Below are 14,453 nucleotides of genomic sequence, written 5' to 3' on the forward strand. Positions count from 1 at the left end.
ATCGATTGAAATTGAAGCACTAACTGTGGTTTGCAACGTTGCAATCAAGGTCAATAAGCTCCTTTTCGCGTGGAACCATCGATATTAGAGTTCGTTTACGGCAGGCGTGGCATACAACTATTTGACCACAGGTGTAGGCATGTTGCAGCTTCGCCGGATTGAAGGCGCGTCAGATTGCGAAGATGATGTCTTGACCGCCCTGCCGACCCTCGCTGGCGGGACGAACGCTAAAATCGCCGCGACACTTAGACGATGCTTCATTATTTATGATTCTTTGTCTGTTAACTGAATATGGTATAGATTTTTTTATGAAATCCCAGGACAAATCGGTGGAATTTTCAGATAAAGATGCCCAAGATTTTGTGGGTTATTAGGCTACAGTGTCAAGTAAATTCCTTAAAATGTTTAAAGAAATCCACACAAACGTTCTCTCAAAAAAACAATTAAATTGCTCCGTTACATTTGGCAAAAGCTAATGTGGCTTATCCTTTCTGCTAAACAAGGTCCATTCCATTCGGTTATGTACGATAATCAGACTTTTGCTTGAATCGTTGACAGAGTTCGAGCTGGACGAGCTCGGCGAGCAGCTGGGGTCTGGTGAACGCGACGCTAGCGAACTTGACGATGGCCGAGACGACGTACGTGACGGACACGGATGACCCGACGACGCAGACGCCGCCGGAGACGACGACAACGGCCGCCGGGACAGGGACGGGGCCAGGGCCCGGCCCGGGGACCGGCGGCGGGGACAACGAGACTTCCACCCTCCGCGCGGCCGCCGCCGCCGTGAACCCGGGCGTCGACGCCGACCCGGACGCCGAGGCCAACCCCAGCGCCGAGGACACCGAGGCCAAGCCGCAGATCTTCCAGGAGACCACCGAGGAGTCGCCCATGTACAAGCTCAGAGGCATGTAAGTCCACGGCGTCGTCATTCATTCAAGAGAGATAAGCCAGGGAAAAAATAATAAAAATTCAATTTGTTTTTATTCAATTTTGTCTAGAGTACCTGTATAGGGAGAGTACCGACAGATCTGAAACTCCGAAAGTCCATCAGGCCTTCACCGATGCCTCTGCGAATAAAGTTAGGGCCCAAAAGGGCAGCCAACCTATGAATTTCAATTATCCAGAGCGATTTACTGATACTATTGTTACGAACCGTCCTTTATTAAGCACGTGTTTGACTAAGTTTTTGCATACATTTACTCAATTTCGCGGAAGAACGCTCATTTCTGTACATTCTTGGCCATCTTGGTTAGAATTGCAAAATCTGCAGACTGGCAGTGAAATTTTGTGCGTTAGAAGTTGGTTAGAAGGGTGGCTGCACTTTTGGGCCCTAAGCCCTCCATGAACCGATCTGTCGGTACTCTCCATGGCATACGTTCACTTATGGATGAGAAAAAAACACTAAGAAGTGCCCCGAATACTGTGTGTAACAAGGTGGATAAATGGTGCTGGGTCCACACCATTTCGCGAAGAAATCAAAGCCAAGAAGTTCCAAAAATTAGTCGCAAACTCAATTTTATCCTCCTCGTTGTCCCACATTAACTTCATTTTTCTTTTCATTGGACTCTTAATTAGGAACTAACATAGTGCCAAAACACGTCTTATTTGGTTTTTAATTACTAGCAGTCAGAGAGTCACTCTTCTAAAATTCTTCTGCAGACATGAGAAATTTTAAAAATATTCTATTCTTCTTATCCCTCAAACCTCTTTGTATCTTATTTTGTTAATGATTGATAAAATTTTTAAAAGCATGTTAATTTTTTCTTCCCTAGAAACGCTTGTCCAGTAAAAGAAGAAGTAGTAGCACCATTTTGGGCAAACAACACTAGAGGCGAAGTACTGGCACTACTAAATTTATATCCATTTGAGCAGTATGTCCATTGGGAACGATGCACGTAAGTCTGACCTCAATTTCTTTAGGCTTCAAAATAACTTCATTCCCTGTTAAAAAATATGAACTAAACCATCTTCTCAAGTACTCAGAAGTCCTTCCGTTCAAGGAAAAAAGCTGGAAACACTTTTGCACCCCATTCACTCACTAATATCTGTAAAACTGGTTCAAAGAGAGTAATGACAATCATAATTAAATATTTTGCCTAAAAGGGAGACAAACATGTATTTTGGAGTAATGATACCGACGCATTCTTCAGAGAAACAGAGAGAGACACACTAAGACATCATTTTCCATGGCTGGCAAAATAAGATTTTAGTGTATTGAAACAGCCACTGTTTGGTGTTTATTCTATTCTGCTTAATGGGGTAAAACCTCTTTCAATACTCAACTTAAAATGATTACTATGTATCAAAATTGTTCCGGAAATTTGGAACTATGTATTTATGCAATTAGGGGAGATTACAGATCAATTCCTGTTTCTTTAATGATATTTTTTTACTATTTGCTCTTTTTTGAGTTCACTTGAAACTAATGACTAACAAGCAGGGCAGGATTTAAGGGAGGGCCAATTTGGCCGCCTCCCATGGCTGCAAATTTTTTGGGGGCAGCAAATTACGAAAACGTGGAAGCAGATTGCAAAAGTGATGAACTCCTTTCTTTTTTCTGTTTCTTCCTTGCTTAAAAGTCCTCAAATGTTATCACTTTCGGAAACTAGGGCAACCTTCTATTGTTGACCACGGGTTGTATACTGTTGTTGGTACAGGGCAGCAACATGGTAAGTCCAGTCTTGCTGAAAAGGTTACTCATTTAAATTTTTTTTTATACACAGATATGAAAACAAACAGATGTTCTGTAGGCAAGGTTGTCGTTGTGAGCAACAATATCGGCTCCACAGGCTGCTAGCCTACGATCCCAATAATGACTGTCGTGGGATTTTCTCGGACTGGTTCAAGTTCCCCTCATGCTGTGTCTGCCGTTGCTATGATCTCCCAAGTGAATTGCGAATCACATCTCGGAGTCCTCGTGAGAGGAAGCCCAAGATACCCTTCCCAGAGTGGTTTCGCACGAACTAAAAAGTTGAGCTGACTGGATCCAGTAGACGGTATGCATTTTGTGCTCTCAATTGGCTATCTGGAAGACTAGGGAACAGCGCATGGTTACTGTTATCTTCTTTCCAATTAGGAGGTATACATCCACGATACCTCAGCACTGAGTTTCAAAACTGGCCATGGTACTTATTTTTGAACTTTTGAAGAGAGAATGTTTTATAAAGAAGTGAGGATTACTCAGATTAGTGCTCCAAAGAGGGAAAGAGAAAGATAAAAATAAAAAGAGGTTAAGCTTCTTTCGTTCAGATAATTTCCCTTCATTAAAATTACTTCAGTTCAAACAGTCAGAAAAACAAATATAATGATCTCAAATATTAAGGTTGGAACAATGAAAAGACTCGATAAAAATATGAGTCTTAAATAATGGAAAGAAATCTGAATTCATTGAAATGGAAATAACACAGCTCAGAGGAAGATAAAACCTAAAAATGAAGAAATGATGATTTTCTCTGAGCAGTATTTTACATCTAAGTAAATAAGAAAGAGCAGGTTTTGCCTATTTAGAGACTACAGGAATGTCATTAAATTAATGCAATTTGTTCTAAATTTGATTTATCAAAATTGAGATTTATTATGCTCAAGAGAAAAAGACGCTTTCAATAAATTGTAAATCATGATTGTCACAGATCAAGAACAAAGTAGGAAAAGTTATACTACCCAGGCAAAAAAGCACCTCCCAACAGGTTCTTAAATTGTTAATGCGCAACTTTGAAATGCTGATGGAGATTATCTCTAAGATGCATTTAGAACAATTGCAACAAAATGAAAATATGAGATTTTGTTGAAAACAATAAAATATGTATATAGTAACTATAAGGCTATGATTTAATCTAGGATGCCATGAATAATGTAAATTAAGAAATTAGGATAAGTGCAAATGCCAAAAACAAAATAAACTTTAAAAGCTTAATACATTGAGTGGAACAAAGGAGACAGCACCCTCTTAAAATTTACACTCTAATTTGGACTACATTTTGCAAAACTAGTATTTCTGAGTCATCCATAAATACATCTATTTGCGTATGGAAACAAATGGCATATAAGTATTTCTAGTATGAGCCAGAAATTTCAGCTCTTAAATGCAGAATGCATGCAATTTGTGAACACATTTAATATTTAAATGATCAAACTAGATAGATTAGGACTCATTAAAAATTACTCTTGAATGGTACAACTTGCATAATATTGATTGAGCTAGAGTTGAAAAATGTATATCTCAGATTGTAATGTTGTAAGTCCGTACTCGTAAGTTTTATTTTTTTAAAGAAAAACCAACCAACAGTTACTATTAAAATTATCTGACGATTTTCTCCTTTCATTTCAAGAAAATGACAAAGACTTGCAGGGAAACATTTTGACTTGTTTTCCCTGGAGAAAATAAAACATAATCGGGAATTTTTAAAAAATGCCTTCCAGATACACATTTTTCAATATATATAACGGGGATCATACAATATAAAAAGACGATAAGGTAAATTCATACAAGTATGAGCCTGTAACTCTCCATTTTTTGACCAGACTATAAAGTTAAAAAGTACATAAAAATAAATTATAAGAAACTGAAAGCCTCAAAGTAAATGCATAATAGGAGACGTTCGCAATGAATCAAAAAAAGTTAAAATGTAATGTCTCCTTTTCACTCCCTTTAAAAATGACTTATTCTACATAGCTGATGTCCCTGTACGAACACATTGTTAGAAAGCAAAAGAAGAAAATAAAAAAAGACTAAAATCTTAGAAGAAAATTCACCACACCTTAAACAATTACATGCTGATGAATGTCTCAAACAAACGCTTTTTGAAACTATTCAGTCAAAATGCAATACAAAATAGGACAATAGAATTCGTTAAACAAAGATATCACATGAGACCTAATTAGGATAATGTCAAATTAACAGACCAAGAAAGAGAGAACGGTTGAATTTTACTTAAGTTAACGATTTTACTCCAGTGAAAAACTGTCTCCGTCTAAGAATCTATTTGACAAAACTGAAAGATTGTCCTAATATAAATCAGATTTCTCAAGGAAAAGTCCATTAACAATCCCTATGATGGTGACTCAAGCTTCCAGTGCAGTCTCAGACCACTAAATCTCATGAAATTGAGCAGAAAACAAAAATTAATCTAAGGAAAGTAAGAATCAGTCAATTGATCACAGGTAAATATCTTCACAATTTTTCCCCCTACCTTAGATTAAAAAAAAATACTATGAAAAAATTCATCTAAAACATAATAATTAAGTCCTGACTTGAAACTAGAGTTAGGAGAGACTTAATTTTAAAAGCAGGGGTGACAGAAAATGCCACATTGACTTAAGGCTTGACTGCAGTGGGGGTCTATCAATTTTCCGTGTGCAGCCATATTCCATAATTTTCCATGTTGCGTTGCTGGAAACAGAGAGAAGTCGTTGATGAGAAAATCAATGAGTAAATAGAATCAATGAATAAATGAAATATGAGAGGAGACCGGTTCAATTAAGAACCATATTCATATGTTCCTCACACACCTCCTTTCCTTAAAGAGGCTCAATATAGTTTACATTGTGATTAACAGAGGTTTGAGGAGATCCTTAACATGGCATCATAAATGACAATTTTAATACATTTTGATTAGAAGTCAACTATACAAGTTCGGGAATCGACTCTCCAGAACAAATGGAATGATATGTTTCCATTTAAAGTTTACAAAATTTATCAATTTAACAACCTTAAAATATTGAACGAAAAACTTGAGAAATTTGAGTGGACATAAATCATTTTCAGTGAATATATATTGAGCACCGTGAGTGCAGGGACAAGTTTCAGCTCTAGAAAAGAGGCATCTAAAATCATTCATTTACTCAAACAAAAGGGCAACACTTAATTTGGACACCATAGAACTCCAGTTAAAATGAAGTGAGAAGAAAATTTGATGCGAAGCTCTTTCCACTCCATTGGTGAATCCAGCAAGTTGGGAAAAATGTCTTCTCTCCATTTAAACCTGTGGACTACAGAAATGAATCAACTCTTGGAGGAGACAGTGCTCCGACAAGAATCGACCGTTCAACATAGGTTTAATTGCAGAGAGAAGAATATTGCCAACTTGATAGATCTACTTTTGTTCCACTTCAATAGGTATACAGAAATAACTTTCTAGGGTTCATTTTTTTTTTCAGTCGTAAAATTATCATAATTTTTTTTTTCTTTTTTTCAAAAGTTAGATGCTAAGAACGAGCAATCAATTTTCACTAAAGTAGGTAAAAAAAACTAATCATACATGTTGAACTAACATTTTTTTAAATCTTTCTTTACTAAGAGCTGTGCATTATAAATTTTCTGCTGGAAAGTCCTTACACCCTTTAGTGTGACCATTCAAGAAAAACTGCCCTTTGGTTTGCGTGATTCACGAGTAAACACTATATAATAGTGTTTGTTACAGATCAGCCTCTGTTGTAATTTTTTGTAAATGTTAGTAGGTAAGTGGATTAAAATTCAGAACTGTTCGTTTTTGTGATAAATTGTAAATATTCTGTTGAGTACTGGAAAGTTTAATAGATGTAACTAAGTTACAATTGTTTTTCTATTTAAAATTATAGAGTATAAGTATTTGTTCATTTACTTTCTTTGTAAACATTTGTTAAAAATAAAGTTCTTGTGAAAACTGATCCCTCTGTTTACATTCAGCTCCTGGTTGACGATATATGTACAGCCCCGTACACTTTTTGTGCAGGATTTTAGCGAGGTAACTTCATGTTTTCCCTGTAAACATGCATTTGTATATGTGCTCCTACTACCTGAGCCAGAAAATTACATGAGAAAAAAAGGCAAAATGTCACAGCCTTAAACTATAGGGAATCCCATAATACTTATACTACCATTCAGTTACACCTGTATTGCTCATTCATTACTCACTAAGTGAGCAATGAGAGCAATCTGAAGAAAAGAATGGATCACAGTTGTCATGTTATGTGAAAAATGTGAATATTTTTCATGAGGTTGAATGGGAGAAAAGTGCTTTTTCAGTACCAACTGGAAAAAATGCACTGGATAATTAAAGGCTTTATTAAAAAGGTTAAAAATGTTTCTTTAATGGACTAGATACTGCCACTGTCCTGGTTTGAGACGACCAACAAAGTAACAGTCACTATGACTGGTCTGGTAGGGAGGAAGATAACTGATAATAAAGCTATGGCTGAAGTTGAAAATGCGCATTCTAGATTGCAACATTTTTGGTCTATACTCATGTTTTATTTCAAACCAACTGTTTTTACTGAAATGTTTTCTGGGAATGTTTCGACTCATTTTGAAAGAAACACAATAGTGCAAGAAAAAATGTTGATCAGTTTTTCTTTAATAAAAGAAAACATAATTTAAGATTCTTGAACGTTACGCATTTTTTGCACTTTGTCTTACAAATGTGGCTGAGTTGATCATAAGACAATCATTTTTTAGGTATTTTGAAGCCAGTTAAGAAATGAATTAACTCCTCTGAACTCACCTGACGAGTCACCGAACATGGACTCCCACCCGAACAGCGTCCATTGCACCCTCTACACGATTGAGCTGCCTGTAGAATTTTAGAACGTCAGGATTTGCCCAAACTTGTTTTGGATCAAAATCCACCACTCGCAAGGTATCCAGGCTCTGCGCTCGAGAAAGGGCAACATAAGCTTGCCCAGCTTCAAAAACTCCACTCAATGCCATTTCAACACAGTCGAGTGTCAAACCCTGAGGGATATTAAATTAGGTGTTCATCAGTGCTATCATGAGATTTGAGAGAAGAGACATAAGAGAAAAGTCAATCTTAACATTTTCATATAACTTATAAATTATACTTTATGCGCTTTGATCTCCTAAATGAGTTGGGAAAAATTTAAGAAGATTAAGAATTTGGAAATCTATAACCGAGATTTTCTTGTCTCATTATTCAGAAGGAAAATACAGACGTAAAGCATTCTTTCGTGTAGAAAACAAAAAAAGGGGGGGGAAGAGGGAAAAAAAGAACACTCCACCTTGTATCCATGCTAGGATTCATTAATTTATTACCTTACTTTCAGTTTTCCTTTTTTATGCACAAGGAGCTTTGGCACAAATAAAATAATTATGAAAAATGCCCACCCTTTGATGAGACTGCTATAGAAGAAAGCTTCTGATTTAAAACTGGATTATTACATTTTTCAATTTTAAAAACTATTTATTTTAGCCTTTGAGCATATAAAAACACATGGCTTGTCCCAAAGGAAATGCGACTAGTTCTGGTTAATGTGAACAAATAGACCAAGTCCAACTGAAACGGATCAACTTTGAAACAAGAGAGTTCTGGAACTGTAATTCTTAAAAAAATTCAATGTTAAAGACAAAGTTTAACAACTATTTTAACATTCTGAGTATTTTTTCCGACTTTCACTTTTTGACGGAGGAAAATTTACGGTTAGTTGAATTCAAACCTACTCTTGACTCATTTCCCCCCAAAAAGCGACTTGGGGCGCTTCTGTAAAACTCTGTCCTTTCAGCAATTAAAACAAGCCCTCGGAATGTTACTTGATCAAAAACTACACAAGTTTTGATCATTTAAAGATTGTGTGTTGGAGATTATCTTCTGATGAAAACCATTTGCATTACATTTGGGAGAACCAACTTAAACGAGTAAAATGCTTACCTGCGACTTGTGAATGGAGAAAGCCCACGCTAACTGGAGAGGAATTTGGATTCGGGTGATAACACCACCGCCTGTGGTTTTAACAAACCATTTCTCTGGCTTGCAAGTGTAACTTTCACCAGAACAAAAAACAACGACAGGGTGACCTAAAAAACAAAAAAAGATCAATTTATTTATTAAAACAGTTTTGATTTAAAAGAATATTGGCCTATTCAAGTCTAGAACCGATGCTGCCATAGAAAGAGGACCAGGGATTCAATAATTTCACCGATGTCAAATTTTTTACTTAGTTGTGCTTTCCCTGATTCCAAAATTTCCGAATTTCCTGACTTTCCCTGATCTTTGACCAAAGCCTCCCCTTCGATTTTTCCTTTTAATTACTCTGACTTATGCTAAACTATGGACGAAATCTCCACTTCTACAAATTCAAATAAAGGAAATTGGCCATTGCCTTGCACTCTCTCGAATAGCGCAGACTGAAGTTACTGAGCCAAAGCACTGCTAGCAAAATTTGCCGACTTTTCCAAGTTGCTGTAAAGACTGACTTTCACCTGACTTTCCCGGTTTTCCAAACTGCCAGAAACAGTGATAGGACTCAACAATTAATGGCTAAGGGGCAGAATAAAGTGACTATCTTGTTCTGAGGTTCTAAGGTTGATTGGCACCATCTTTTTCCTCAGCCAAACATTGGGTATACACAAGCCTTAAACTTTGAACAGCAGGCTCTGCAGCAAATCTTTCTAAGAGAATTACAAATCCAACCGATAATTTTTTTTTGGCCAGATTGTGCGACTATATGACTTCAATTAAGGTTATTTACTGGTTGAAAAGCTATATTTTTCATGTGATGGTATTTACAGGTTTTTACCTTCAGCAGAGAACTTTGAAACAACACCTCGAGCTCCATTGACAAGTCCTTTTGTAACGGATACATTCTTTAATAACATAACTTGAGCTCCAACTTTCAAGCACAAAGTTTTACTAACACGTGTTTGATCATCTAAACTTGCTGAATTTCCACTGTCCCTTGCTTCAAATTTCCGCATTTCTCCTGGAACAATGAAAGTAAAAATAATCCAGTTAGAAATCTAATATTTAGCATGTTGGCTGCCATGCTGGTCATTTCAAGTGGCATTGAAGAGTTCCACGAGCGCCATGCCTAAATATATATCTGTGCACCCAAAACACCATGGCAGGAAACAAGCTAAGATTTCAAGACTTTTTAATAAAATAGTTATCATCACTGCTTCAAGATTCAAACTTTAACTAATTTTACTCATTATTAAAAAATATTTGGCTCATTTTATTTATACTTCATTTTATTCAAATATTTATTCTCATTATTAATATTTCACTTGATTTCATATTACTGAGGATAAACAGGAACCGTTACCCAGACTAACGTTCTTAAAGTATTAATTATTAAAAAGAAGTTTAACTTACCTTGTAACTCGGCAAGTTTTGTTTCATTGATCTGTTCTGCTTCTCGAGTTCGACAACAAAGCTGTGTAGGGACAATGCCATCTTTTTCTAAGTTATTCCGGGCAGTTGCTGTTAACCGATCTGACACTTCAGGAGTAACTCTAAAAAGGAAAGATCATAATTTTAGGAACCAAACAAATATCTTTGCTTTGAAACATTTTCCAGGGTGTTTTTTTTTAATTTTCATATTTTTGTAATTTAATTGTTGCTTTCGTTAATATTTTTAAAAATTAAATATTCGCATTCAAGACATCGTTCATAAAAAAAGGAGGTGTTTGTACACAGAGAAGAAAGACTCTGTTGCAATTAGTCCTCTGTATTAGAATGTATTTCATACAAGATGGTTCATATTATCACCTTCTACCTTCTGCCCAAAAAGTCGCAAACGCCGTTTATTGCTTAGATGTTATGTTGCCGGGCATCTCAAAACAAAACTAGAATTTTAATGTAACTTGTCAACTGCTCAAAATTCTAGGCTGTACAGAGTTACTTGTCAAAAGTGGGTGAGTTTCACAAGGAACACACGGCTAACTTCATTGACCTTTCAAGCCTTTCTTGTGAGAAACACTTACATGATCAAATACGTAAGTGCGCAAATGTTTTCTGTTTTAAAAGTAAGACTTACTGCTTGAGCAATGGCTGGACTTCATGAAAAATGTCAACAGCTAGGAAAGTAAATGGCTAGCTGGCAACAAGGGGTTTAATTTAACAACAACACATTTCACGCCCATTTCTACAGAAATATTTTGAACATTGCTTTATCAGTCAATTCTGCAAGTTAATTAGATGCTCCTCAATGATCTTCATTTTCAGAGATGAGGATTTTATTCAATGTTTTCATTGGTTGTTGCCGTTGATAACTGCCCAAAGCTCAACCAACATTTGAATTAATTATCACTTTTGAAGTAAGAGAACTTGTATTTTGATTAATGATAGAGCTTATTTTTTATGATTAGACTCTTAGAAGGTTAACAATTTTTTTTTTTTTTTTGTTTTATGTGTGTGTGTGTGCTTTCAATTTTTTATTCAATTCTCTTGAGTTTTTTTCTATTTTGTTTAACAATGATTTTACCTTCCTACTCGAATATTGTTAAGCATGTTAATAAACTCTGGATCAGACTGTCGATGGACTTCCTTCAGATTGAAGCACTGGAGTTCGCAACGGCTCCACGCCTCTGATTGAAAGCAGAACCGTGTTTTAGAATCTTTTGCGACAGGTGGTAGCTGCAAGAAATCGCCACACAGAATAAGTTTGATTCCACCAAATGGCGCATCACTATTCCTCACACGCCTTGCAACTGCCTCAATCTTGTCAAAGTAATCTCCGTCCACCATAGAGATTTCATCTATGACCAAGTTCTTGCATTTGCGCCAGTTTTGCACAACTTGTGGTCTTGAAGCCAGCTGATAGCAGTGTTCTAATGTTCCTGTACCTCCTCCAATACCTGCAAAGGCGGAAAAATTAGAAATGGGAAAAGCAAAAGGTCTAGGCTTCAACCTCTCTTTCATGCAATATAGTTACCTGACTCCCAATTTGAAAGCATTGCATGATAATGTGATGCACACTTCTGACATTATAATTGTTAGCTGAGGTCAATCATGTCAATGTAAAATTTCTAAAAAAATTCCATAAAGGGCATACTCATTTCTTTAAGCAGAGATCTCCTGCTACTGACAATATCCTGGTTTTATGATTGTGTTATCTCCTTATCATGTGGGTCATTTTTGTTGAAGTTACTGTTTTTCAATAATATTGTTTTCAAAATTCCATTAAGGACTAGATCCTCTCTTTTTAATGAGATTTTCTGTGATTCACTTGTTGTTACCTTCCTATTCTACTTTTGCTTATCCTGTCATGACTGTGTTTTCACTTGTTTGTATGGGCTGTTACCCCGTTTATATACCAATAAATTGATTAAATCATGAACCTTTGAACTTCAGAAAGTCGCATTTATGTTAGATATGCATCTTTTGTTTTGTTAAGTGGATCTGTTTGAAATTCCATGATTAGCTAGCTATGAGCCTGTTGAATTCTCAAAAATAGATAAAAACTCTTATCACTCAGTATTTCTAAAACATAATGTTCCCGTAAGAATCCCGTTATATACCTGCGAAAGAATGAAGGGTTACTCCTCCAACAAGGCAAGCAGCTGCTCCTGTGCTGGCTGTAGCAACAGTGACGTCTGGCGGCAAGGAATTCAAAATGCAGCGCAGAAGGTAGGACTTGCCAGTGCCAGCACTTCCAGTAAAAAAAATGTTCCTTTTACCCGAAACAGCATCCAAAACGCGTTTCTGTTCCTTAGACAGCTCAGACACAAAATCAAATGTAACTAACCCTTTTTTATTTTGTTCCTGAAAATAGAGAAAGTCAAACTGTAAGTTCAAGAGCAGATTAGATATGGACGTTAGATTCATTCGGCATACTTAACTTCATGATTTAAAAGAGTGATAAATTGGACAAAGAGTATAGACACCTCTGACACTGCTCAAATTATGTAAGTAGTTATTCAAGAGGTTCTATAGATAATTCGTACTGGCCCCTTTGAAATGCAAACTCTTTGACATCCTGCTTTCTGCATCCTCTGATCATTCCTTTGTCATTTTTCTCGGAGAGATTTTTTTCATTTAGAGTAAAACTTTGCTTAAAACAGGTATTGCATGGTGTCTACAGACTCAGAGGGGAAAAGTTTCTTCCCTTTTTTAGGTTTTCCTGAATAAGGACCAAAATAATCAAAATACCCCAGCTTTCCACATCGAATAGAAGAGCGAAGAAAGCAGAAGATACATGAGACTACCAAGAGAAATAGATAGAAGCTCTGAAAATGGAGCAATACAATTGGTGTGGAATGAAAATCCAAGGAAGAGGAGACGGTGAGCCGATGTAGAAGTTAGAAGTAATCACACTGCAATGGGTTGGATCGATTAGAAAAGTGCGTTGCTACTCTGACAAGCGCTGAAAATTTCCTGGGGCTCTCATGAATTACCTCTTGCAGCGGACTAGCATTTTCTGCGCCCTTGATACACATTATGCAACATAATTAACCTTTACTCTTCTCCATTATCAATGCCATTCCTAGGCGTGCTTCCCTGAAAAAAAAAAAAAAAAAAAAAAAAAAAAAAAAATTTTGAATGCAAACCTGTTTCTGTTTCTCTGCTTTCAAGAGTTTTTTACGCAGCTCTGCAGCTGGCATCCTTTGCATCTTTTCCTTCGCCTGTGTCTGTGTACGGTTGATGTCTTTTGGATTCACCGGACTAATTTCTTCTGTCATCTGCTGCTTGGTTGACAGGAGCTGATTCCTCGCACTTGTTTTGGGAGATTTCTTAGCACTTGCCACTTTAATGAAGATAACTTTCAGAAACGTTAGGAGGTGCGTTGGTGGGGCGTTTGATATCAAAACAGATATGTTTAGCTGCATAAAGTTGATTGTTGCTTTTCCTTCATGGATAAAATTTTTGTGTACCTATAGACAGTGGCAAAAAAAGTTTGAATCTATGAGGTTGTTTCAAAATGAGATATATTTAGCAAAAATGAACTAAGAAACAAGAGGTAAAAGAAATTTCACAGAACACTGAGGAATTCAGTGAATGCTAAATTTCATTATTATTTTAACTTATGTTTTTTACAATATTTAGGCTACAATAAGCTTAAGTCAGACCTCCGTCATATATTTCGCCCATCCAAATCGGAGTTACAGCGTATGTGTACAAAGAATTTGCATCGAAAAAATTGCTACAAATTATAATGCCATTCTTGCCTTATACGCAAAATATAATTTGACTTAGGCAATGCAGCATTCTCCTTCGAAAGTATACTACAATCCTGTAGTAACAATGCAGAAATGCTGGCTGATTTTTGGTTTACGAAACAAAAACAAAATGTGAGGTGATGTGTTTTGAAGTGTTACTTAATTATTCTTGAATACCTGAAAGTCTGTGAGTTGGTACTTGTAGTTAGCTTTGTTTGCTGCGATGCAAAGGAATAGTTCCCGAAACTCATTCCGAACTAGCTGCATTATCATTGCTTTCGCCTTCACAGATTTGGTTACTGTCTTCTGTGGTGTTAACCACTGAATCACTCCACTACAATTCAAGGATGAGGTCATTATCTAGAGTTTTGCAATATAATTAAAATTACTTTAAAAAATCAGAAACACTACTCTAAGAAACACAAATCCGCTTGGCTCTTTCAGCACTTGAGTGCATGCATAAAAAAATTGTAGGTAAAATTGCGCCTAAACAGGCCATCGTGTTTACCAAAGATTACGTGTTTACCGAGTTTCTCCTATTCCTATTGGATCGTGGATGTGAAACGAAATTTTAAATGCGCCA

The 14,453-nt window shown here is 36.4% G+C and overlaps 2 protein-coding genes and 1 long non-coding RNA gene across 3 annotated transcripts in view; 1 reads left to right on the plus strand and 2 right to left on the minus strand.

Annotated features, from left to right (window-relative positions):
* Positions 1–3,694, plus strand: part of spz4 (Spaetzle domain-containing protein 4) — a 38,384-nt gene extending 34,690 nt beyond the window's left edge. The window contains exons 4-6 of the mRNA XM_072298527.1: positions 559–911; positions 1,776–1,898; positions 2,727–3,694. Coding sequence (XP_072154628.1) covers positions 559–911; positions 1,776–1,898; positions 2,727–2,970 — 720 coding nt within the window. The 3' untranslated portion in view covers positions 2,971–3,694. The remainder of the gene's footprint in view (positions 1–558; positions 912–1,775; positions 1,899–2,726) is intronic.
* Positions 1–14,453, minus strand: part of LOC140224286 (uncharacterized) — a 151,095-nt gene that overhangs the window by 49,276 nt on the left and 87,366 nt on the right. The window lies entirely within an intron of this gene.
* On the minus strand, positions 4,688–14,343 carry Pif1 (Pif1 DNA helicase). Its single transcript, XM_019057477.2, has 9 exons — positions 14,048–14,343; positions 13,262–13,585; positions 12,233–12,476; positions 11,197–11,569; positions 10,086–10,225; positions 9,511–9,693; positions 8,643–8,788; positions 7,482–7,711; positions 4,688–5,392 (listed from the first exon to the last, which is right to left on the minus strand). The coding sequence occupies exons 1-8, from the start codon at positions 14,225–14,227 to the stop codon at positions 7,490–7,492; spliced, it is 1,812 nt and encodes a 603-aa protein (XP_018913022.2). The 5' UTR covers positions 14,228–14,343; the 3' UTR covers positions 4,688–5,392; positions 7,482–7,489.

The sequence above is a fragment of the Bemisia tabaci genome, chromosome 1 (genome assembly GCF_918797505.1).
Source record: "Bemisia tabaci chromosome 1, PGI_BMITA_v3".
NCBI classification, from domain to species: domain Eukaryota; kingdom Metazoa; phylum Arthropoda; class Insecta; order Hemiptera; family Aleyrodidae; genus Bemisia; species Bemisia tabaci.

Excerpts from the sequence above, each read along its gene's own strand:
- Pif1 (XM_019057477.2), bottom strand. The coding sequence starts at position 14,227 with ATGACCTCATCCTTGAATTGTAGTGGAGTGATTCAGTGGTTAACACCA. Across the intron at positions 10,226-11,196 it reads AACAATATTCGAGTAGGAAG|AGTTACTCCTGAAGTGTCAG; the intron begins GTAAAATCATTG and ends TTTCCTTTTTAG. Across the intron at positions 8,789-9,510 it reads TTCAAAGTTCTCTGCTGAAG|GTCACCCTGTCGTTGTTTTT; the intron begins GTAAAAACCTGT and ends TTTGTTTTTTAG.